General features: G+C 40.6%; 1 protein-coding gene across 7 annotated transcripts in view; it reads right to left on the bottom strand.

The window, feature by feature from the left end:
- Positions 1–25,856, bottom strand: part of sash1 (SAM and SH3 domain containing 1) — a 254,021-nt gene that overhangs the window by 151,852 nt on the left and 76,313 nt on the right. For 6 of the 7 annotated variants that reach the window (XM_018094288.2, XM_018094285.2, XM_002936263.5 and 3 more), the window contains 2 exons: positions 23,042–23,091; positions 7,305–7,391 (listed from right to left, as the gene is read on the bottom strand). In XM_018094288.2, the coding sequence (XP_017949777.1) occupies positions 7,305–7,391; positions 23,042–23,091 (137 nt within the window). The remainder of the gene's footprint in view (positions 1–7,304; positions 7,392–23,041; positions 23,092–25,856) is intronic. The other variant, XM_018094286.2, reaches the window with a different exon arrangement.

The raw sequence follows: 25,856 nt of genomic DNA on the forward strand, positions 1-25,856 counted from the left end.
GCTGGTACAGCTCTTCCTGTTAACTAAGTTATTAAACAGATAAAAAGGGATTGGAAGTGTTTGTTTAGTTTTTTAATGACTGCACATAGAGAAGTGCCACAGTTTGTTACCATTTAAACTGGTATATTGCATTTGGCCATGTGGTCATCTTGACATACCAACTAAGAAATGCGGAAAGAGGAGGCCACTAACGACAAAAGCATAACTAAATACATTGTGAACCAGATAGTGGGCTGCAAGCTGTGTGGTGCAGGGAGATGACCCAAATAAGTGTTATACCACCAGTGCAGTACAGGTATCGGACCCCTTTTCCAGAAACCCATTATGCCGAAAGTTTCGAATTAAATAAAATAATTCACATTTTTGAAAATGGTTTCCTTTTTCTCTGTAGTAATATATCAGTACCTTTCACTTGGTCCCAACAAAAATATAAATAATCCTTATTGGAGCCAAAATAACCCTTTTGGGTTTAACTACTGTTTAAATATTTTTTTTTAGTAGACTTAAGGTAGGAGATCCGAATTACAGAAAGACACCATATCCGGAAATCCCCAGGCCCCAAGCATTCTGGATAAGGGATCCTATACCAGTAAAAGCCCTGTGCCTGCATAATCAAGTGGCTATGGGTTAGGGCACACAAAAAAAATTATCCAGTGCTTCTCACTGCCTGCTGATTTTAATCATGTGGAGAGAAGTGAATCTGCACTGAAAAGTACAGCCTACATACAGCAACACGAAGCGGACTGGAGATCAGCCTACAAATGCCTGCTTTTGCATTTTTCAGCCCGTAATTGCAGTTCCTTAATTGCTCCCAAGTGGGGGTTTTATTCCATCTGTAAGCACAACACTATGCTGTAGTAAGTGCTTTGCATACCAGTTATGGAAAGGAGAAATTATAATCAACACAATCCACGGTGTAAAACTGTTTACAGTGGTTTTATGGGGTTATTCCTTTTTAACTGCAATTGATGAATTTTACTATTGATGAATGTATTTATGGGCTATTAACATGTTTTTTTTAACTTCTAATATGTTTCCATTGATAATATATTGTGACTAGGCTGGCCAGCTACTGTTTTTAATGTATGTAATTTATTGAACTGATGGACATAGCAACATAGGTTAAAAAAAAAAAAATACACATCCATCAAGTTTAACCTTTTATGTTTATATAAAACCATTAGTGCCACCTATAATGCTACAGTGGATATAAAAAGTCTACACACCCCTGGTAAAATGTCAGATTCCTGCGCTTTAAAAAAAAATGAGACAAAGATAAATCATTTCAGAACTTTTTCCACCTTAATGTGACCTGTAAACTGTACCACTCAATTGAAAAACAAACTGAAATCTTTTAGGTGGAGGGAAATAAACAAAAAAACTAAAATAATGTGGTTGCATAAGTGTGCACACCGTCTTCTAACTGGGGATGTAGCAGTGTTCAGAATTAAGCAATCGCATTCAAAAGCATGTACCTGCCATCATATAAAGTGCCTCTGATTAACCCCAAATAAAGTTCAGCTGCTCTAGTTGGTCTTTCCTGACATTTTTTTAGTCACATCCAACAGCAAAAGCCACGGTCCACAGAGAGCTTCCAAAGCATCAGAGGGATCTCATTGTTAAAAGATATCAGTCACGAGAAGGGAACAAAAGAATTTCCAAGGCATTAGATATACCATGGAACACAGTGAAGACAGTCATTGTCAAGTGGAGAAAATATGGCACAACAGTGACATCACCAAGAACTGGAACGTCCCTCCAAAATTGATGAAAAGACGAGAAGAAAACTGGTCAGGGATGCTACCAAGAGGCCTACAGCTACATTAAAGGAGCTGCAGTAATATCTACTGGCTGTGTGGTACATGTGACAACAATCTCCCGTATTCTTCATATGTCTGGGCTATGGGGTAGAGTGGCAAGACGAAAGCCTTTTCTTATGAAGAAAAACATCCAAGCCAGGCTACATTTTGCAAAACACATCTGAAGTCTCCCAAAAGCATGTGGGAAATGGTGGTTTGGTCTGATAAACCAAGGTTGAACTTTTTGGGCATAATTCCAAAAAATATGTTCGGCGCAAAAACAATACTGCACATCACCAAATGAACACCATACCCACAGTGAAGCATGGTGGTGGCAGCATCATGCACTGGGGCTGTTTTTCTTCAGCTGGAACTGGGGCCTTAGTTAAGATAAAGGGAATTTATTGCACAGTTCCAAATACCAGTCAATATTGGCACACAACCTTCAGGCTTCTGCTAGAAAGCTGAACATGAGGAGGAACTTCATCTTTCAGCATGACAACGACCCAAAGCATACATCCAAATAAACAAAGGAATGGCTTCACCGGAAGAAGATTAAAGTTTTGGAACGGCCCAGCCAGAGCCCAGACCTGAATCCAATTGAAAATCTGTGGGGTGATCTGAAGAGGGCTGTGCACAGGAGATGCCCTTGCAATCTGACAGATTTGAAGTGTTTCTGCAAAGAAGAGTGGGCAAATCTTGCAAAGCCAAAATGTGCCAAACTGATACCCAAAAAGACTGAGTGCTGTAATAAAACCAAAAGGTGCTTCAACAAAGTATTAGTTTAAGGGTGTGCACACTTATGCAACCACATTATTTTAGTTTTTTTGGTTTTCTTCCCTCCACCTAAAAGATTTCAGTTTGTTTTTCAATAGAGTGGTACAGTTTATAGGTCACATTAAAGGTGGAAAAAGTTCTGAAATGATTTATCTTTGTCTCATTTTTGTACAGCACAGGAACCTGACATTTTATCAGGGGTGTGTAGACTTTTTATATCCACTGTATATTTATTCTGCAGAAAGCTTTACTATACCTGAGTAAAGAGCCCTAGAAGCTCCCTCCATTTGTTTAAGATTGCAGCTGCCATTTTAGCTGGGTCTTCGTAGGTGTGGCTTCCTCTTTGGCTGCCTCTGTCGCTTGGTGCAAAGGTCCACTAGGCCTGGGAGCAGAACTAGGCCCTAGTCAAGCCAGTTACCCCAGAATGTTACCATCCACTCTGGTGAAGTCAGAAACAGGGCCCCGTGAACGAGGTTAAGTAAGAATCAGCAGATAATTGTCATTGCACTCTCTAGGAGAGTGAGATAGTGAGACAGGCTAGAATAAACCCTGATCCCTAATCACCCGGAGGACTCTCAAGCTTGGGGTTATCAACCCAAGGAACAAAGTATCTATCCAGACTATCTCCAAAGGGGTATCAAGCTGAAAGGTGCATTTACCCTGCCCAGACTCTACCAAGAGGTAGGATTAAATGGTGTGTACCCTCTCTTGTTCCTCAGGGTACTGCTATCTACACCACCCATATCTGCTTGTATTGGGAGTATAACCCTGCATCTACAGTGGTGTGAAAAACTATTTGCCCCCTTCCTGATTTCTTATTCTTTTGCATGTTTGTTACACAAAATGTTTCTGATCATCAAACACATTTAACTATTAGTCAAAGATAACACAAGTAAACACAAAATGCAGTTTTTAAATGAGGGTTTTTATTATTTAGGGAGAAAAAAAATCCAAACCTACATGGCCCTGTGTGAAATTGCCCCCTGAACCTAATAACTGGTTGGGCCACCCTTAGCAGCAATAACTGCAATCAAGCGTTTGCGATAACTTGCAACGAGTCTTTTACAGCCCTCTGGAGGAATTTTGGCCCACTCATCTTTGCAGAATTGTTGTAATTCAGCTTTATTTGAGGGTTTTCTAGCATGAACCGCCTTTTTAAGGTCATGCCACAACATCTCAATAGGATTCAGGTCAGGACTTTGACAAGGCCACTCCAAAGTCTTCATTTTGTTTTTCTTCAGCCATTCAGAGGTGGATTTGCTGGTGTGTTTTGGGTCATTGTCCTGCTGCAGCACCCAAGATCGCTTCAGCTTGAGTTGACGAACAGATGGCCGGATATTCTCCTTCAGGATTTTTTGGTAGACAGTAGAATTCATGGTTCCATCTATCACAGCAAGCCTTCCAGGTCCTGAAGCAGCAAAACAACCCCAGACCATCACACTACCACCACCATATTTTACTGTTGGTATGATGTTCTTTTTCTGAAATGCTGTGTTACTTTTACGCCAGATGTAACAGGACACGCACCTTCCAAAAAGTTCAACTTTTGTCTCGTCGGTCCACAAGGTATTTTCTCAAAAGTCTTGGCAATCATTGAGATGTTTTTTAGCAAAACTGAGACGAGCCATAATGTTCTTTTTGCTTAAAAGTGGTTTGCGCCTTGGAAATCTGCCATGCAGGCCATTTTTGCCCAGTCTCTTTCTTATGGTGGAGTCGTGAACACTGACCTTAATTGAGGCAAGTGAGGCCTGCAGTTCTTTAGATGTTGTCCTGGGGTCTTTTGTGGCCTCTCGGATGAGTTGTCTCTGCGCTCTTGGGGTAATTTTGGTCGGCCGGCCACTCCTGGGAAGGTTCACCACTGTTCCATGTTTTTGCCATTTGTGGATAATGGCTCTCACTGTGGTTCGCTGGAGTCCCAAAGCTTTAGAAATGGCTTTATAACCTTTACCAGACTGATAGATCTCAATTACTTTTGTTCTCATTTGTTCCTGAATTTCTTTGGATCTTGGCATGATGTCTAGCTTTTGAGGTGCTTTTGGTCTACTTCTCTGTGTCAGGTAGCTCCTATTTAAGTGATTTCTTGATTGATACAGGTGTGGCAGTAATCAGGCCTGGGGGTGACTACAGAAATTGATATTGAAATTGAAAATTGAAATTGATAAACCACAGTTAAGTTATTTTTTAACAATCACTTTTTCACACAGGGCCATGTAGATTTGGAGTTTTTTTTCTCCCTTAATAACGTAAACCTTCATTTAAAAACTGCATTTTGTGTTCAATTATGTTATCTTTGACTAATAGTTAACAGTTTTTGATGAGCAGAAACATTTAAGTGTGAAAAACATGCAAAAGAATAAGAAATCAGGAAGGGGACAAACTGTATATTTGTCTTGGACAATAAACTGTACTATAGTTCACTGCCAAGAACCTTATGGCGTCCATCTTTGCTAATCTGCACTACAAAGCTACAGTGAGTTGTAGTTTCACTACACCCTTGCACCGCATGGTATCCTCCACCTAGCGAAGGCCCATGCTGTTTAGGAGAGTCGCAATGTAACCCATGCTCTAACCTTAACACTAGCCTGGGTTTTGACTAAATTTAGCCAATCAAGCGTTACACAAGCAATCCTGTGTTTCCTTTGATAGAGGACTCAGTTGCAGCTTTTCTGTCAGTGCTTATGTCTTTATTTACATAGACCTTTCTGATAAAACTTACTTAGTCTTTACCTTTTCTTCTCCTTTAACCGCTAGATGATCCAGAGGAAGGCAAAAAAGAGAATTCCACAACTTCACTCACTGTAAAAAACCCTTTCCAAATATTAAAATGGAACCTCTTTTCCTCTTCCTGAAAGGTCCTACTAGTAAAATTATTGTACCGTTATCATATACCCCCTTCAGTTCATCTTCTCCAACAAAATAACCCCAATTTGGATAATCTTTCTTCATAATTTCAATTTACCACCTTAACTGCTCTTTTCTTTAAGCTTACTTAAAATCAATAATATCTTGTTTTAGCACTGGAGACCAAAACTGCACAGCATATTTTAGAAGGGACCTTACCATCCTTATTATAAGTTGGAAGAATGACCATCTCCTCCAATGAATCTATACCGCTTTCAATACAACTAAAATCATGTTTGTGCTTGTAGTTACTGACTGGCATTGCTTTCCACAGCCAAGTTTATCTGCAAACATTCCCAAGTCCTGCTGCATTAAGGATTTGCCCAATGCAGTCCCATTAAGGGTATAAGTATCTTACATATTTTTACATCCCAGGTGTATGACCTTACATTTATCAGCATTGAATCTCATCTGCCACTTAGCCCAAAGCCGCCCAGATTGGCAGTTTGTCAAGATCCTGTTGCAAGGATTCTACATCGAGTATGGAATTAAACAGGCTGCACAGTTTTGTATCATCCACAAACACTGATACAATTATGGTGTATTTTATTTTCTAAATTACACTGTTCCCATTCAGAAAATTATTTTTGAACCAACAAATGCATTTTTTGTATCAATCTGAATGCATTTTGCCTAAATCTAAGTATTAAGAAGGATCCAGCACTACACAACAGAACTGCATTATAACAACATTTGTTTTTTCTACTTCTACTCAATGCAACCCAAGTGGCATAACAGCAAAACAGGGTTCTTCTTCTGTGCTATTCTCATGTGAGCACATTTAGCAATGCAAATGATTGAAAACCTGTTTCTTGAAATAGTAAGGAGGTCTGGTGTGTCAGAAATCATTGCCTCTTATTTTATGTAATGTATTTGGGACTAAAGTTCCCACTGCATCTCACTTTAATGGATCTGTGGTGCCACTACCCTCTGTCTCTCACTGTTTTTAAAAGATCAGTTCAGTGTAAAATTAAAAAAGGGGAAAAAGAGATACACTGTGCAAAATAAAAAAGATATATATAATAATATAATGTAATATAATAATAGGTAGTTAGGCAAAAAAGTCATCTATGAAGGCTGGAGTGAGCAGATGTCTAACATAATGGCCATAATACTACTTACTCCGTTACAGCTCTCTAAGCTGTTAGCAATCAGTATCCAATCAGTGACTTGACAGGGGGCATATGGGACATAAATGTTCAGTTAGTTTGCATTTGAATCTGACCTACATGCTCACAAACTAACTTATCTTCTCACTTAAGCCTTTATAGATTACAGTTTTGCCTAACTATATCACAAATATTTTTTATTTTGTGCAGTCTATCTATTTTACTATTATTTACAAGTGCATACTGTGCATACCTATATTTCTCTTACTGTACATGCTAACTGAGGCTAATGGCACATGGGACAGTTTTTTCACAATGTGTGTTAGCTGGCAGAGAAATGCCTGAAACTATTGACAGGCAAAATTTGTAGTTTTACCTGTTTACCCATTTGCTAAAATTCATGTCAGTGCCAGCCTATTAACCCATTAATTCAAATGGCTGCCGCCCCCTCCCCCGAAAGAAAGGGGTGGTTACATCGCTCCAACTTGTAGTGCAGAAGTAAAGAGGAACTAAAGTTTAGTAAAGCACACATCAAATTGAGAGTACATCTATCATGGAAATTAAGAGTATGTCTAGTCCCATGTCAAATATTAAAATTAAATATACATAAAATCTGTTTATATTTTAAAAAATAGATTTCAGTACAGAATTCTGCTGAAGCAATACTATTAACTGATGCGTTTGGATTAAAAATATCATAAAAAGCCACTACAATTACCCTTTGAAGTCTGCCTCATTATTTCTTTTGGGCTTTTGTGGAAGTTTTGCCAAAAATGCTTATTCTTCTTCTTCCAATAAATTCTTCCTATGGTAGACAAAATAAAAGTCTTTTAAACTGTTAAAAAAAAAAACAGATAGGTGTTCACTATATATTTACTGGGTTGTTTTTGTTATTGTTCAAAATACCTCAAACAAATCTCTAAAAATCTGAAAAAGAGATCAGTTCAGTACAACCCCACTACCTCAATGGAACATTGTGCTACTCCAAATTATATGGAACAGCATGGCGAGTTATGATTTATGTGTGCAAGAGGTTACAATTACAATTAATGCAATTAACATGTTTTCCTTCTGTGCATGATTTTGGAAGCCTCCCATAGGACCCAATGGCACTCTGCAGCTCCAGTGAATCAGAAACTTTCTTACTCAGCGCGAAAATACGATTTTGTTGCGCTTTTTGTAGCAAAGTAACATAGTAAGTTAGGTTAAAAAAAGACATACGTCCATCACATTTAACCATAATGCTTATATATAACCTGCCTAACTTCTAGTTGATACAGAAGAAGGCAAAAAACCCCATCTGAAGCTTCTCTAATTTGCCACAGAGGGGAAAAAATTCCTTCTTGACTCCAAGATGGCAATCGGACCAGTCCCTGGATCAACTTGTACTAAGAGCTATCTCCCATAACCCTGTGTTCCCTCACTTGCTAAGAATCCATCCAGCCTCTTCTTAAAGCTATTTAATGTATCAGCCAGTGCGATTCAGGGAGGGAATTCCACAACTTCACAGCTCTCACAGTAAAAAAACCTTTCCAAATTTTTAAAAGGAACCTCCCTTCTTCTAAACGGAGTGGGTACCCTCATGTCCGTTGGAAGGACCTACTGGTAAATAAAACATTAGAGAGGTTATTATATGACCCCCTTATATATTTATATATTATATTTACATAGTTATCATGTCACCTCTTAAGCGCCTCTTCTCCAGTGTAAACAGACCAAACTTGGCCAGTCTTTCTTCATAACTGAGACTTTTCATACCCTTTACCAGCTTAGTTGCCCTTCTCTTGACGCTCTCTAATTCAATAATGAATATGCTGTTCAAAACTGAATAGCATATTCTAGATGGGGCCTTACCAGCGCTCTGTAAAGGGGAAGAATAACCCCCTCCTCCTGTGAATCTATACCCCTTTTAATACAGCTCAAAACCTTGTTTGCCCTTGCAGCTGCTGCCTGGCATTGCTTGCTACAGCCAAGTTTATTATCTACAAGGACTCCAAGGTCCTTTTCCATTATGGATTTGCCTAGTGCAGTCCCATTAAGGGTATAAGTGGCTTGCATATTTTTACATCCCAGGTGCATGACCTTACATTTATCCACATTAAATCTCATCTGCCACTTAGCCGCCCAGATTGCCAGTTGGTCAAGATCCTGCTGCAAGGATGCCACATCTTGAATAGAATTGACTGGACTGCGGAGTTTTGTGTCATCTTCAAACACTGATACATTGCTTATAATACCCTCCCAAGTCATTTATGAACAAATTAAACAAAAGTGGACCCAGTACAGAACCCTGAGGGACCCCACTGAGAACCTTACTCCAAGTAGAGAATGTACCATTAACAACCACCCTCTGTACCAGATCCTGTAGCCAGTTTTCTATCCATGTGTAAACGACTTCACTAAGACCAATAGACCTTAGTTTAGAAAGCAGTCGTTTGTGGGGAACGTTATCAAATGCTTTGGCAAATCAAAATAGATTAAATTGGTCTGACATGACCTGTCCTTCATAAAGCCATGCTGATTACTGCTCATAATGGCATTCTCCACTACATAATTTTGTATGTGATCCCTTAACAAGCCTTCAAAATAACTTGCCCACCACGGATGTCAAACTTACAGGCCTATAATTGACAGGCTGAGATCTTACTCCGTTTTTAAATATAGGAATGACATACGCCTTCTTCCAATCCCTAGGTACCATACCTGATGAAAGCGAGTCTGAGAATATCAGAAACAAAGGCCACTGTAAATCTGATCCTAGCTCTCTCAGTACCCGAGGGTGTATTCCATCTGGCCCAGGTGCCTTGTTTACATTTATCTTGTGTAACCCTTTAAGCACCATATTCTGTGTCAACCACTGAGTAGTTGGAGCTGAGGCAACAGTGCAGCTATTGGGTGGGACTTGGCCCTCTGGCTCCTCTACTGTATACACAGAAGAAAAGAACTGGTTAAGCACATCTGCCTTTTCTGTATCCGCTGTAACCATATTGTTACTATAACTCAATGGGGCCACACTCTCAACCTACATCTTTTTACTATTAATATACTTTGTACTTAAACTTTTTGGGGTTAGTTTTGGCCTCTGCCGCAATGCGCTCCTCATTTTCTATCTTTGCCCTCCGGATTGCTGTTTTACAACACTTGTTATAGCGTTTATATTCATTAAACACAGCTACTGTCCCCTCTGACTTATATTTCTTAAAAGCTTTCCTTTTTTTCCCTATTAACTTCTTTACCTCAGAGTTAAGCCACATAGGGTGATTCTTAACACTTCTAGTTTTTCTTATTAATGGAATAAATTGAGAACAGTAATGATTTAATATCATTTAAGTGACAACCATTTCTGCAGAAAACATAATGCCCCAATCTATGCCCTGAAGTACTGCCCTTAAGGAGCTAAATTTTGCTTTTCTAAAATTCAGTGTTTTGATTTTGAAGTGGGTGAGCTGTAGCCTATAGGATAAACTTATGTAAAGAGTTTGGAATTCATTCCCAGAATTCCTTGTGTTTGCTTTTGTATGTATGAGGCAGTCTCCTCAACCTTATTTATTTGTTTGATTTTGAAGGAAACTCTAATTTTGCTGCCTTTATTAAACTGATCTGAGAGAACAGAGTATGGAAATGTAAATTTGCTTCCATGTAGTTATGGCTCTTTGTCCAATGTATCTTATGAACAAAAGTATCTTATGAACAGATTTCTCTTATTTCTCCCTTGCCCACGTCCTTGAGGTTTGAGCTGAGAGAAGGAAGTCTGATACTGAAGCTCATGTGTAAAGAATAGAAGCAAGGGAATGCCGCATTTCTTTCCATAAAGGACTCAGAGCATCAATACTGTAAGTGTTTATGGGTTGTATTTACATAGACCTTCCTGATAAAGCTTACTTAGGTTTAACCCTTTCCCTGCCAACAGCGTACGGCGTACGTTGTTGCAGGGAAAGAGCTTATCTGCCAACAACGTGCGCCGTACGTTGTTTGGCAGATAAGCATTCACTCTGCAGAAGCGGCATGTGCCGCTTCGGCAGAGAGCTTCTAAGCATGACAGCCCCCTGGGCAACGAGCCAGGGGGGCTGTCAGGCCGGCCCTGCAACGCGATCGTCGCAGGGCCCCCCCCCCCCAAGCAGCAGACGCATCGCGTCTGGTGCTCTTACCTGCCGGCTCCCTTCTGCTTCCTGCTTCCTCTCACGCCCACGCGTGTTCACGCGAGATGGAGAACAGGACTGCAGCACCAGGACCAGGCAAGCTTCAGGACAGGTAAGGGTGATTTTTCTTTGCATTCATACACATTTATACACACTTACATACATTTACACACACATACAGCACACAATTTTGCATTTTTTTTTTTTTGTGGTTTTTTTGTTTTTGTTTTGCACACATATACACCTATATAGACTTTTATACACCTATACACACTAATATACACACTTACACACTGTCACACAACTTTTACACATGTACACACATGTATACACAAATATTTTTTATTTATTTATTTTTTAAAAAAATTTTTTACCACTTTGTTTTTAGTTTCTTTTTCTTAAAAACTGTTTATTATGACAGCGTGACTATTGGATCAGATATTCTGACCACTAATTACACTGTTGTGTGACTTATTTTGTTGTTTCACTAATTTGCACAATTTTTGTGGTTTTATTGCATTTTTATCCCTGTATTAGTATTCCTGATCTGTTTTTAGCGTAGCTTTGCCAGGTGTAACTTTGGTGTAGAAAAATAACTTTACCTATTTTGAATTCCTCAGAATGTGTACTTTCCAAAAATATATGGTTTCCTGGGGGTCTCTGTATAGTTTGGGGGTTTTACGACACATAATGCGTTGACAGGGGGCTCTGTATGCAAAAGCTGAGTTGGCAGGCGAGAAATGCATGTGCGCTATTTTCATTTTGGGGTCAGTACACACCACAGACTTTGGTATATCTATGCATATTGGGCATCAAACTGTTCAGTAGGCCTCTGGTGTTCCTATTGGGGGTGATTTGCCATTGTACTCAAGATATTGTGTGAGATAAATGTGGCAAACTGCAAAATTTTTAGGCGATTTTCTGAAATATCATAAAAACCACTAACTTTAGAAAAGCTTTGCGGCTTGGTACTTTGGTGTAGAAAGGACTCTTTACCCATGTTGGATTTGTCAGAATGTGTAATTTCCAAAAATATATGGTTTTCTGGGTTTTTCTGTATAGTTTGGGGGTGTTACTGCACATAATACACTGACAGGGGGCTCTGTGTGCAAAAGCTTGGTTGGCAGGCGAGAAATCCATATACACTATTTTCATTTTTGGGTCAGTACATACCACAGACTTTGGTATATCTATGCATATTGGGCATCAAACTGTTCAGTAGACCTCTGGTGTTCCTATTGGGGGTGATTTGCCATTGTACGCAAGATATTGTGTGAGATAAATGCGGCAAACTGCAACATTTTTAGGCGATTTTCTGAAATATCATAAAAACCACTAACTTTAGAAAAGCTTTGCGGCTTGGTACTTTGGTGTAGAAAGGACTCTTTACCCATGTTGGATTTGTCAGAATGTGTAATTTCCAAAAATATATGGTTTTCTGGGTTTTTCTGTATAGTTTGGGGGGTTACTGCACATAATACACTGACAGGGGGCTCTGTGTGCAAAAGCTGAGCTGGCAGGCGAGAAATCCATATACGCTATTTTCATTTTGGGGTCAGTACATACCACAGACTTTGGTATATCTATGCATATTGGGCATCAAACTGTTCAGTAGACCTCTGGTGTTCCTATTGGGGGTGATTTGCCATTGTACGCAAGATATTGTGTGAGATAAATGCGGCAAACTGCAACATTTTTAGGCGATTTTCTGAAATATCACAAAAATCAGCAAACTTAGGAAACCTTTGCGGCTTGGTACTTTGGAGTAGAAAGACATGGATACCCATTATAGATTCGAGGGAATGTGTACTTTACAAAAATATATGGCTTTCTGGGGTGAGTGTACTTTTTTGTAGCATTATCACACATAAAGGATGTAAATGTGTTGATTTTCTGAAATGACGCATCATATGGGGGTATGTTCCCATTGGGGCCCCTACATGCCACATACTTAGGTAAACCTATACAAACTGGGCATCAAACTGTTCAGTGGACCACTGGCATTCAAAATTAGGGAGTTTTATCTTGGTACCTAATGCTATGTGGGAGATAAGATGCTGCAAAGTGGAAGCTTTGAGCGGATTTTTGGAAATGTCATCAAAATTGCTAACTTTAGAAATGCTTTGCGGCTTGGTACTTTGGTGTAGAAAGACATGGGTACCCATTTTAGATTCGGGGGAATGTGCACTTTCCAAAAATATATGGCTTTCTGGGGTGAGCGTACTTTTTTGTAGCATTATCCCACATAAAGTATGTAAATGTGTTGATTTTGCAGGAGCTGAAATGACAGAAATGATAGATCATTATGGGGTATGTTCACATTGGGGCCCCTACATGCCACATACTTAGGTAAACCTATACATATTGGTCATCAAACTGTTCAGTGGACCCCTGGCATTCAAATTCAGGGTGTTTTATCTTGGTACCTAATGCTATGTGGGAGATAAGATGCTGCAAAGTGGAAGCTTTGAGCGGATTTTTGGAAATGTCATCAAAATTGCTAACTTTAGAAATGCTTTGCGGTTTGGTACTTCGGAGTGGAAAGACATGGGTACCCATTTTAGATTCGGGGGAATGTGTACTTTCCAAAAACATATGACTTTCTGGGGTGAGCGTACTTTTTACTAGCTTCATCCCACATATAATGATGTAAATGTGTTGATTTTGCAGGAGCTGAAATGACAGAAATGATAGATCATATCTGGGTATGTTCCCATTGGGGCCCCTACATGCCACATACTTAGGTAAACCTATACATATTTGGCATCAAACTGTTCAGTGGACCCCTGGCATTCAAATTTAGGGTGTTTTATCTTGGTACCTAATGCTATGTGGGAGATAAGGTGCTGGAAACTGGAAGCTTTGAAGGGATTTTTGGAAATGTCATCAAAATTGCTAACTTTAGAAAAGCTGTGCGGCTTGGCACTTTGGAGTAGAAAGACACGGGTACTCATTTTAGATTCGGGGGAATGTGTACTTTCCAAAAATATATGACTTTCTGGGGTGAGCATACTTTTTACTAGCTTCATCCCACATATAATGATGTAAATGTGTTGATTTTGCAGGAGCTGAAATGACAGAAATGATAGATCATATCTGGGTATGTTCCCATTGGGGCCCCTACATGCCACATACTTAGGTAAACCTATACATATTTGGCATCAAACTGTTCAGTGGACCCCTGGCATTCAAATTTAGGGTGTTTTATCTTGGTACCTAATGCTATGTGGGAGATAAGGTGCTGGAAACTGGAAGCTTTGAAGGGATTTTTGGAAATTTCATCAAAATTGCAAACTTTAGAAATGCTTTGAGGCTTGGTACTTTGGAGTAGAAAGACACGGGTACCCATTTTAGATTTGGGGGAATGTGTACTTTCCAAAAATATATGACTTTCTGGGGTGAGCATACTTTTTACTAGCTTTATCCCACATATAATGATGTAAATGTGTTGATTTTGCAGGAGCTGAAATGACAGAAATGATAGATCATATGGGGGTATGTTCACATTGGGGCCCCTACATGCCACATACTTAGCTAAACCTATACATATTGGGCATCAAACTGTTCAGTGGACCCCTGGCGTTCAAATTTAGGGTGTTTTATTTGGTTACTTTATGACCTGTAGGAGATAAGATACTATAGACTCGAAGCTTTGAAGCGATTTTTTAAAAACTTCAAAAATTTTGATAAAAACCTATAACTTTAGGAAAGCATTGTGACTTGATAGTTTGGAGTAGACAGACAATTGTGCCTATTCTGGATTCCCCAGAATCTGTTCTTTCCAGAAATGTGTAATTTTCTGGGATAAACCTTCTGTGAGTGGAAGTTTTGGCCTTGAAATCTAAAGTATGCAGCTATGTGAAGCAGTGCTTTGGAAATTTGGTAGTGTACTGCTGGGAGTTTTTGACCTATACAAGTGAGAAATCTCCATAAAACTATATATATTTGGTATTGGCACGTTCAGGAGACATGGGACATTCCAAATCAGTTGTATTTTTGTGCATAAAATAATTTTTGTTTCTGGTATATGTGTTTATATTATGGAAAATATGATTTTTTTAAAAAATTTATACATTTAGAAGCCTATATCTTGTTACAGAATTGGAATTACACCAAAATTCTACCATATTTTGAAAGCTTAGTTTGTCCTGAAAAAAACAATATATTGTTTTCCTGGGTAAACTAAAAGTACCCCAGAGGAAAGGCCCCTAAAGTGAAACAGTGCAAAATGTTCAAAAACTGTCTGGCAATACAAGTTCCGCTTTGACCAAAACGGCTGGCAGTGAAAGGGTTAACCTTCCTTTTTACTTTAAATCTTTACAAAAGCACCCTCACCCAAATCCTTTATAGACAGAGTAGAATGGCAAGTATTTTACTTCTCATTTTTCAATGCATTTCAAGCCGGCCTGCTTAAAGGACAATGAAAGGTTAATATAAATTAAAAGTAAGTCTAAAGGCATTCTTTTTAAGTACTTCCTGCATATCTAAATTCCCAGATCTCTGAGATATGGTGCTGGCAGCCTACAGCAGTGTGAAGACTACAGTGACATCACTGAAATCTCTCTTCCCTTCCTGTAGGCTGCCAGCGGCAGCCTTCCTAGTCTCTGATCATGTGCGTAACTTGATCTTGTCTCCTGTTCTGAGCTACACATGCCCACCAGCCAATCAGAAGCAGATCTGCCAGAGGGGGGGGGGGGGAGGGAATGAAACACATGTGCAGTATGAAGCAAGGAGGGAAAGGAAGGGAGAATACCTTTTTAGAGATGGCTGCCTGTTCTAGAAAATGTGAAGTGTGACTAAGTAAATATTTGATTAGGTGAGCCAAACGTGTGGCGTTTTTACTAAACAATAGGACTATTGGGCAGCATGCTTTTTAAATTTTGACTTGCATTCTCCTTTAAGAACATAATCTTTGGGAGGAGCTAGGTCTTCACTGGTCACATGGATCACAAATGTGTATGTGGATGTCACCACCAATTGCAAAGACTATATCAGAATAGATGAGCATGTGCAGAAGCTTCTGATTTCTTCAATGAATTGACATTGAGCTGAACTGACACACACTCTAGCTAGAAAATGTTGTAAAGGGGTTGGTGACTGTTTCTAGTTTTGCTGACAATACTTAATTGTGCAAAACTATAACTTCAATGCAGGATGCTGCTACTTTGCAGATTTGAAAAAAATGCCCAGCAAAATGAAAAATGAGGTTCAATGCTGAAAAGTGCAAAGTTATATAGAAATAATATAAATGGTAGTGTTTTAGGGGATCCTTAACTGAGAAGGGCCTGGGGATTTTTGTAGATAGTCTAATTCCAAATATTCATGTCATTCTGTGGCTACTAAAGCAAATAAAGTACTGTCTTGCATAAAACAGGGCACTGAGTCAAGGGATGAAACCATAATTTCGCCTCTTTATAGGTCTCTGGTGAGGCCTCACCTTGAGTATGCAGTGCAGTTTTGGGCTCCAGTCCTTAAGGAGGATATTAATAAGCTGGAGAGAGTGCAGAGACATGCAACTAAACTGGTAAAGGGGATGGAACTATACTAAACTATGAAATTAGATCATCAGGGTTGGGGTTGACAAAAGATGCTTGAGAGGGGACATGATTACTCTGTACAAGTACATTAGAGGGGATTATAAACAGATAGGGGATTTTCTTTCTTTTTATTTCACATTTTTAAGTGCAGAACTCTTTTTTTTTTTAACCTGTTTTTAGGGATGTACCGAATCCAGGATTCAGTTAGGAATTCGGCAAAGATTAGGCCTTTTTCATCAGGATTCGGACTAACCAATTTCTTGTGCCTGGCCGAACCAAGTCCTTAAAATCACATAAATTTTGTCACATAAACACGTACATCTTCTGCAACCTTATGTCGAGTAATAAACCTTTCTATTTTTGCATTTACGTTTTGCTCACAATTCTTTAAATCCTAGGAGTGCTGTCCTTGTTCCAGAGCATTTTTTTTTTGTACTAGCACCCAGGTTTTGTTGCTGCAAATGGTGTGCACCCTATGGACTATATTATATTATAATATATATATATCTATATATAACACCATAGAAAGTCGGCGCTCACGATTACAGTAGATCGAGTTGCAGTCCATAAGGCTTATTTAAACAAAATCAACCGGCGAGGGATCCGCACTCACAGGACTTATGTGCAAAAAATAGAATCTTTATTGAGCAACAAAACTGACGTTTTGGCTGTGGCTACAGCCTTTCTCAAAGTTACACACAAGTATTATTAGCTCTGTGAAAGAGCTGCAAACAAGGGTGGTCTATACCCACGGAGAAAAAAGCAGTATTGATATCCGTGAACACCCCGAGACGACTATACACGCATGTGCCTGGGATAAACAGGTGTGTCTCAGTTTCTATGTTGCCGATGATCTCTACTTTGGGGGCACGTGATGCCTCTTTATTTCGGCATCTACTTGGTTGGTTAACAACAGAGTTAAATATGGGCATTTATTTATCATATCTCCCAATTGTTTATTGCAACTTAATGGCAAATTTAATTTCATAGGGTATTAAATGTGCATGATCACAAGAAAGGTCTCCTATTCTCCCGCTCTAGGGCAGAGGCACTTCTATAAATTCGTTGCCTACAGCACAGTGTATGGAGGTGCGAGAATTGAGAAATGTAGCGTGTAAACCCACTGTAGAGAAGGAACAGTAAAGAGGGGGAAATAATAAAGTAGAAGGAAAAAGAAACATTATTAAGGATCAATTTACATCCCAAAGATTACTTCAAGCAAACAACAAAGTATATTTTATCAAGTCAGTTGTAACAATAACACCTCTAAATACAGAATATGGTAACAAGTGTCATGTAATGAATAAAAGGTTACTGCTCTCAGTGTTTGTTCTGTATTATTTTTGTCGAATCTTTGATGCCTGGAGCAGAGAAGGATCTTTGTAACCGCAGTTCATACAACACACTATTTTAAACAAACAAAAATAAATAGTTGATAAAGTCAGTTCTTAATGTGGATCGCTCCATCAATAGATTTAGCTGCCAAGCAAAAAATAAAACACATCATGGCAGTGTCAGTCTCTATACAGTAGTTGAAACAATCTCGTTATCATTACAGATAGTAGGACACAAGTTTGTTCAGTCCGTTAGGACTAATGGTATTGAGACAATGTATCCATACATTTCAGGCTGGCTGAGGTGTGTTTATGTAGTAAAAAGTGCAATGCGACAGAGGTATTGGCTTCACGCTGATCTGTGGTTAGCCATCTGATCCCTAAAGGTTGTCACAGTCTTGCCTACATACATTAACCCACATGGATATTTAATAAAGTAAATAACATATTTAGAGGTGCACGTCAGTCTATGTTGGATCTAAATCACATGTCCCGTGTGTGGGTGAATAAATGAGGGTCCGGTAATTAATGAGTTGCAGGTAGTACAATTCGGACATTTGTAACAACCCAATCGTGTGGTGGGAAGCCATGTACTGGTCACTGAAGATTGGTAGCAGTGACTGGTGTCGGTTTTTACCAGTAGATCCCTCAGGTTGTGTCCTCTCTTATAGGCAATCCGTAGAAGGTGACGAAAGATGGGTGGTAAGGTACGGTCTTTCTCAAGGACCAACCTGTTTTTTTTTATCAGGTGTAAAAGTCGTAATGAAAGTCAATCTTTCATCCCTCATTTTCTGTTGCAATTGGTCCCTAGGTTTTAGGACTAGAGTCTGGGTGAGATTAAAAGCTTCCTCTATATTGGAATTCAAAGTTCATGGATTGTAGCCCCTTTGTAGAAATCGTGCTTTCAAATCCTCATATTGTTGTTGTAGTTTTACTGGGTCAGAGTTGTTCCTCACCATCCGTATCATCTGCGAGTATGGAATGATGTTTAGGGTGTGTGGAGGATGACATGAAGAGTGATGTAATTACGTGTTCTGATCTGTGTCCTTCCGAAAGATGGTGGTAGTGAGTGTTGAATCTGTAACTGATGATGTCAAGTCCAAAAAGGAAATAGAGTCTATGTCAATTTGCGCTGTGAAACGTATAGTAGACGGGAGCTGATTCAGTTCTCTCAGCATGGTCCAAAATTGTTCCACAGAGCCTGTCCATAGCAGAAACAAATCGTCAATAAAGCGGAATATCATATACAGTGGCTTGCAAAAGTATTCGGCCCCCTTGAACTTTTCCACATTTTGTCACATTACAGCCACAAACACGAATCAATTTTATTGGAATTCCACGTAAAAGACCAATACAAAGTGGTGTACACGTGAGAAGTGGAACAAAAATCATACGTGATTCCAAACATTTTTAACAAATAAATAACTGCAAAGTGGGGTGTGCGTAATTATTCAGCCCCCTTTGGTCTGAGTGCAGTCAGTTGCCCATAGACATTGCCTGATGAGTGCTAATGACTAAATAGAGTGCACCTGTGTGTAATCTAATGTCAGTACAAATACAGCTGCTCTGTGACGGCCTCAGAGGTTGTCTAAGAGAATATTGGGAGAAACAACACCATGAAGTCCAAAGAACACACCAGACAGGTCAGGGATAAAGTTATTGAGAAATTTAAAGCAGGCTTAGGCTACAAAAAGATTTCCAAAGCCTTGAACATCCCACGGAGCACTGTTCAAGCGATCATTCAGAAATGGAAGTTTGGCACAACTGTAAACCTACCAAGACAAGGCCGTCCACCTAAACTCACAGGCCGAACAAGGAGAGCGCTGATCAGAAATGCAGCCAAGAGGCCCATGGTGACTCTGGACGAGCTGCAGAGATCTACAGCTCAGGTGGGGGAATCTGTCCATAGGACAACTATTAGTCGTGCACTGCACAAAGTTGGCCTTTATGGAAGAGTGGCAAGAAGAAAGCCAGTTTTAACAGAAAACCATAAGAAGTCCCGTTTGCAGCTTGCCACAAGCCATGTGGGGGACACAGCAAACATGTGGAAGAAGGTGCTCTGGTCAGATGAGACCAAAATGGACCTTTTTGGCCAAAATGCAAAACAAAAAAAAGTGTGGCGGAAAACTAACACTGCACATCACTCTGAACACACCATACCCACTGTCAAATATGGTGGTGGCAGCATCATGCTCTGGGGGTGCTTCTCTTCAGCAGGGACAGGGAAGCTGGTCAGAGTTGATGGTAAGATGGATGGAGCCAAATACAGGGCAATTTTGGAAGAAAACCTCTTGGAGTCTGCAAAAGACTTGAGACTGGGGCGGAGGTTCACCTTCCAGCAGGACAACGACCCTAAACATAAAGCCAGGGCAACAATGGAATGGTTTATATATATATATATATATATATATATATATATACACACACACACACACACATCTATTTTCAAATACATTTGCATAAATAATTTTAAAGCAGGGGGGAAGCAGCAGGGAGCGGCCCATAGTGTGAGTCATTTGGGGAAGGGCCACGAATGTTTTAGGGGGCCCTGGCTAACAATGTCTGTGTGTCCTTTGTATTGATGTGAGGGTTCACAGGGGGAGGGGCCATTGGGGGCGTGGGAGGAGGGGGGCCCAAAAAATGTTGTTGTGAGGGGCCCCGTTATTTATGATGGTGTATGAATATTGTGAGAGATGCAATGGGAAAGAGCGTTATTTGGTGTATTTCCACCAGTATTCCAGGTAAAATACCTGGTTTAACAGCAGGTAATGCTGTTTTGGAGTAAATCTCCTTTAACTCTTTTACTGCCAAGCACGTATGGCATACGTGCTGGCAGTAAAAGGCCTTAAACGCCAACGACGTGTCCCATACGTCGTTGGTGTTTAAGGTCTTCTCTCTGCAGCGGCGCCATGTGCCGCCGCTGCAGAGAGTTTCTATCGATGACAGCCCCCCTGGGCAACGTGCCAGGGGGGCTGTCATCAGGGTCCTGCGAGCCGATCGCTCGCAGGACCCTCCAGGAAGCAGCAGACGCGATCGCATCGCGTCTGCTGCTTCCTCTCTCTCCCCCAGCGCCGGCGCCACTGAAGGAGGAGGAGATCGGTCTTCAGGACAGGTAAGGAGTATTATTTTTTTTTTTGCATTTATACACTTACACACACTTTTACATACATTTATACACACTTACATACATTTACACACACTTACAGCACACATTTTAGCCTTTTTTTTGTTTGTTTTTTTGTTTTTTTTCATTTTTCACACTTTTATACACTTACTCTTGCCTGAAGACTTGGTCTCCCTGTCTCTATGCTCCAGATCCTCTGCATGCCTGCCTGCCTGCCTACCAATGCTAATTCCCCCAAAATTGTGTGTACAGGCATTCAGCATGTCACAATATATATATATATATGTGTATAATATATTACACAAAATAACATCTTGCAATACTATCTCACAGAACTTCAGCTGGCGCCTCATCCCCAGGCACAACCCCAGGCCCTCCAGGCTCCTGTGGCCCACCAGGCTCCACCGGCCCCCAAGGCCCCAGGACCAGCGGCCCCCGAGGCCCGAGAACCAGCGGCCCCCGAGGCCCCAGGACCAGCGGCCCCAGAGGCTGAAGAGGCCCCCGAGGCCGAATACGCCCCAGAGGCCCCGGACACCCCCCCCTTGATTCCTCCCCCAGTTTCCCCCCAGGCCCTTGAGTTCTCCCCCCAGGCCCCGGACTCCCCCCAGGCCAAGCGCTGGGTACCAGGTTCTCCTGCGCACGAGGGACCATCAGTGCAGGAGGATCTGGCCAACATCAAGGCCGAGCTGGCCGAGCTGGCCCAGCTCCGGGGGGAAGTGGACGAACTAAAGAGGGACATTAGAGAACTCAAGGGCAGCAAGCCCTAAGCTTTATTTTCCCTATTTTTTCCCCTTTATTTGTTAAATTAAAAGTTTTTATTTTACTACTTTTGAACTGAGTAATGTCTAATTATTTTTCCTTCCTTGATATGGTATTCTATACTTTCATGTAGTTTCTCCTACACTTTTACATTTATCAGTAACAGCATCAATATGCTATATGGGTTAAATGTTTGCAAATATTCTGGCAACAATTTTGTCTTTAGCACATTTTGCTGAATAGTAAAACTTGCGTAAATTAGTACGTAGCGTATTTTCTGGCGAGTGTGATAACTGCCAATCCAATGTTTTGTTGCCAGAATAATTGCAATATTATATTTGTTCCCGTTTAATAAAGTGCCCATAAAATATTTGCCATTTATTCTGTGTCTAAAATCTCCCACTTAATTTAAGCCACTTTAGCAAACGGACCCCTAAGTATTTGCCTTAATATTCTTAAATGCCCCCCCCCCCCCATTTTATTATCTCTAGCACTTCTTTTTTTTTCTTACTTAGATTTTTATTGTTTTTTGGGTTTTTTTTTCCAAATAAACATTTATACAGCACCTCTCTAGCACTCTGTGCTCTCCCAGGGCAAAATGCTGCCGATTGTCGCGTGCGCAATGTCGCGACAAATAGCGCATGCGATAAATAGCATGCATGCGGGGAAAAAAAAACAAAAAAATACGATCCTTCTCTGCTCCAGGCATCAAAGATTCGACAAAAATAATACAGAACAAACACTGAGAGCAGTAACCTTTTATTCGTTACATGACACTTGTTACCATATTCTGTATTTAGAGGTGTAATTGTTACAACTGACTTTTTCCCTTCCCCCACTTGCCTTTGAAGCTGAATCTTCATGCATTTTGCAAAATGCAAAAATGCTCATGAAGGTGAAACACCCCTTTAAAGGAAAAGGAAAGGTAAAAACTATGATCTGATTCATCTGTGAAAAGAAACACCACATTTCTTTCCTTTTGCTCTGTACACATGAGCTTCTGTCACAGACTTCCTTCTCTCAGCAAAATCCTTCAGGGCATGGCACAAACCTACACAGCTTCCTCCTCTCTTCCCTTGCCTTCTTCCTTCCTCTCTCCCCGCAGCAGTGAGAAATACAAGTAGCAGGAGAGATACAAGTAGCAGGAGAGATGCAAGCAGGGAACTGACGTCAAACCAAGCTAAAATGGAAGCTGCTTAAACAAACAGAGGGAGCTTCTAGAGTTGTTTACTCAGGTAAAGCATTCTACAGAATAAATATATCATTTTAGCTTGCACTACTGCGACTAATCTATTGGCAATAAAATTATTTTCCACTTCTTTAACAAAAAGTTTGACGAGGTTTGCCACCTTTCCTGGCTCCTTACTCCGGATGGTGACAACACAGGGCGGGGATATGACCCACTGATCATCGTGTCAATCTCAGCAAGTCCTGCCAGTGTTCCTAATTTGGAACACTGGGCAGGCAGTTTTGACCCAAACAGTCCTTCTAAAAAGTGGGCTGTCTGGGTCAAAACAGGCAGGTGGCAACCCTATATGTTTAACTTAATGTAGAATACTCACCTATGGAGCCATCTTCAGAGTTTTCAGAGTCTGATTTATGAAGAGAAAGTCTGAAAAACAAAGAAGGTTGGAGTTATGGTAACAGAAAATCACAAATCAAAGTACTTTGCAAAAAGTAAATGGCGATACAATTTTAAATTTTTAGCCATAGAATTCGACAAAAGATTAAATAAATTGCATTTAGCAACCATTACACATAGTCTATGGTGATCGCAGCAGGAGCATGTGTAGTTGAATTCAATCGGGACATGGCTTTAACTGATCGTGCTTTTTTAAAGGAGGTAACCATAAAAATACACTTTTGCATATTAGCAATCTTTCATATGCAACACTTTTATTTGTGCATCGTCTAGTCTCCATTAAAGCAGCAGTTGTGGCCATCCTGCTGCTAGCAATAACCTAGTTTTAACCTTAGATTAAGCCAATTGTGATTTAGAGGGCCACTGCTCACATGGAGCAACATGTTTTTTTGTCAGTACCCAATAGTATATATCACACAGTGGACCTCCAGCTATCCCCAGTTAACTACCTCTATCCAATGATGCTAGCAGTTCTTGTTCTGTAACAGCTGGGGGGCACCACTCACATAGTCAGTATCCAATAGTGCATATCATAAAGTGGCCCTCTAGCTATTACTATCTCAAAGCAATGGTGCAAGCAGTTCTTTCTCTGTAACAGCTGGGGGCACTGTTCACATGGAGGAACATGCAATTATCTAGTAGTACATATCAGACAGGGGTCCTCCAGCAGCTGTTTTTGAATGATTACTTCCAGGAAAAAGTGCATGCAGTTCTGATATATGTTACTGGATAAAAAGAATAAAACATATTCCTACATGCCAGCATGCAAAATTGCATGCGCTGCAGCAATATCAGGCTGGTAGGCCTTTCAGAGTGTCCAGAGGGCACTCAATCAGAGACATTCCTGGAACATTTTCTAATCAACACCTTTGGCAGAGAGGCATTCTCAACAGCATTCGCTTTGAAGTGGACCCACTTCATCATGGTCAAGTACCAGGTGCAATGCCGAGGACACTTATTGCCGAGATGCTCAACTACCGCAATCAAGACATGATCCTGCGCTTTGCAAGAAAGGGGCCCCATCAAATTTGAGAATCCCAATATACAGTATCTTTCTACCCTGACTTCTCCATCGACCTGCAAAAGCTGAGAGCCAAGAAAGTTTCCTCTCAAGGCAACTTCCGTGATTTCACTGAAATCGTGCCGCCGCGTATGCCATCCCAGCGGCGATTTACATTTTTGCCGGTGGGATGGCATTTCGGGGAGATTAGTCGCCCGCGAACAGGGAGATTTGTCGCGGCCGACTAATCTCCCCGTGTGCCAGAGCCCTAATAGGGAGGTGGGAGGGAGGCACAGGAAAGCTTAAGCTGGCTTGCGTGGAAGAGCAGAGAGGGGGCACATTCCTTTGAAGTAGAAGATCAAGCCTGCCTGCTATCTAGTTCACAACGCCATGCGAAGCTATGCAAGGGAGGGAGGGAGGGAGGGGGAAATCCTTGAAGCAAAGCAAGCTGAATCCTCCCAGTTTATGACGTAGTCCTTTTGACAGATTGGGAAGCTACAGTCAGGCTGCCAGACAGTCGGGTTCAGGATCTTCAGTAGGATTTATGTAGAGAAACAGGACTTTTAGGAAAAAACAGTCAACATGACCTATAGGTAGGTTTGGAAGTAGGTTCATATTTTTATAAGAAATTTTTTGATGTCAGTATCACTTTAAGGCAGATACCTATTACCCAACTGTATCTTGAACTCCCACCCACTGCTGCTACCAAATGTATATACCCCGTACCACACTGAAGTGATCCATAAAGGAGGGGTGTTGGGAGTCACAACTTCCCAACACCCCTTCAATTTGGTTAGGCGACTTCAATAATACTGCAATGATACTGGCCTCGACTAGCTATCATCACAAACCTTACCTCAACTCACAGGCCCCCCCCCCCAAAGGGACACTTCCTTTGCAAAACTGGCCTGCTTGACCCATGGTACCTCCATAACCTTGATAGCCCCAATACAAATGCCATTTGGCCATGTACAAGACATTATCCAGATTGGACTATGTTCTAGTGAACAACATAGCACTTATATCCCAGGTTAAGCATTTATATCCCAGGTTAATCATTCCCCTATACTAGAAACTCTTCAATGGATGGCATGACACCAAAAACCTACCCTTCAATGACTTTTGGTTGACCTCGTTTCCAGAAAAGACAAGACAAGAAAGTGATTTCTGAAACTTGGTTGAATGGGTCGCATGACTAGGCAGTTAATATTGTAGGTTATACATTGTTTTCCACTCCGTTTAGAAGAAGGGAGGTTCCGTTTAAACATTCAGAAAGGATCTGTGAAGTTGTGGGATTCCCTCCCCGAATCGGTTGTGCTGGCTGATACATTACATGGCATTTAAGAAGGGGTTGGATGGCATTTAAGAAGGGGTTGGATGGCTTCTTAGCAAGTGAGGGAATACAGGGTTATGGGAGATAGCTCTTAGTACAAGTTGATCCAGGGACTGGTCCGATTGCCATCTTGGAGTCAGGAAGGAATTTTTTCCAAATTAGAGAAGCTTCAGATGGGGTTTTTTGCCTTCCTCTAGATCAACTAAAAGTTAGGCATTATCGTTAAACGTGATGGACGTACATCTTTTTTCAACCTCACTTACTATGTTACTTTGTATGTTACATACATGAGAACAGCAACAGCTGAACAACTCTCCCTGGCCCGTAACCACATAACAAGCAAATGGCTATTCACACAATCCCCAACATTAAATCGTTGGCTAGCACTCCCTTACAGAGATA

This window comes from Xenopus tropicalis, chromosome 5 (genome assembly GCF_000004195.4).
Source record: "Xenopus tropicalis strain Nigerian chromosome 5, UCB_Xtro_10.0, whole genome shotgun sequence".
Taxonomy (NCBI): domain Eukaryota; kingdom Metazoa; phylum Chordata; class Amphibia; order Anura; family Pipidae; genus Xenopus; species Xenopus tropicalis.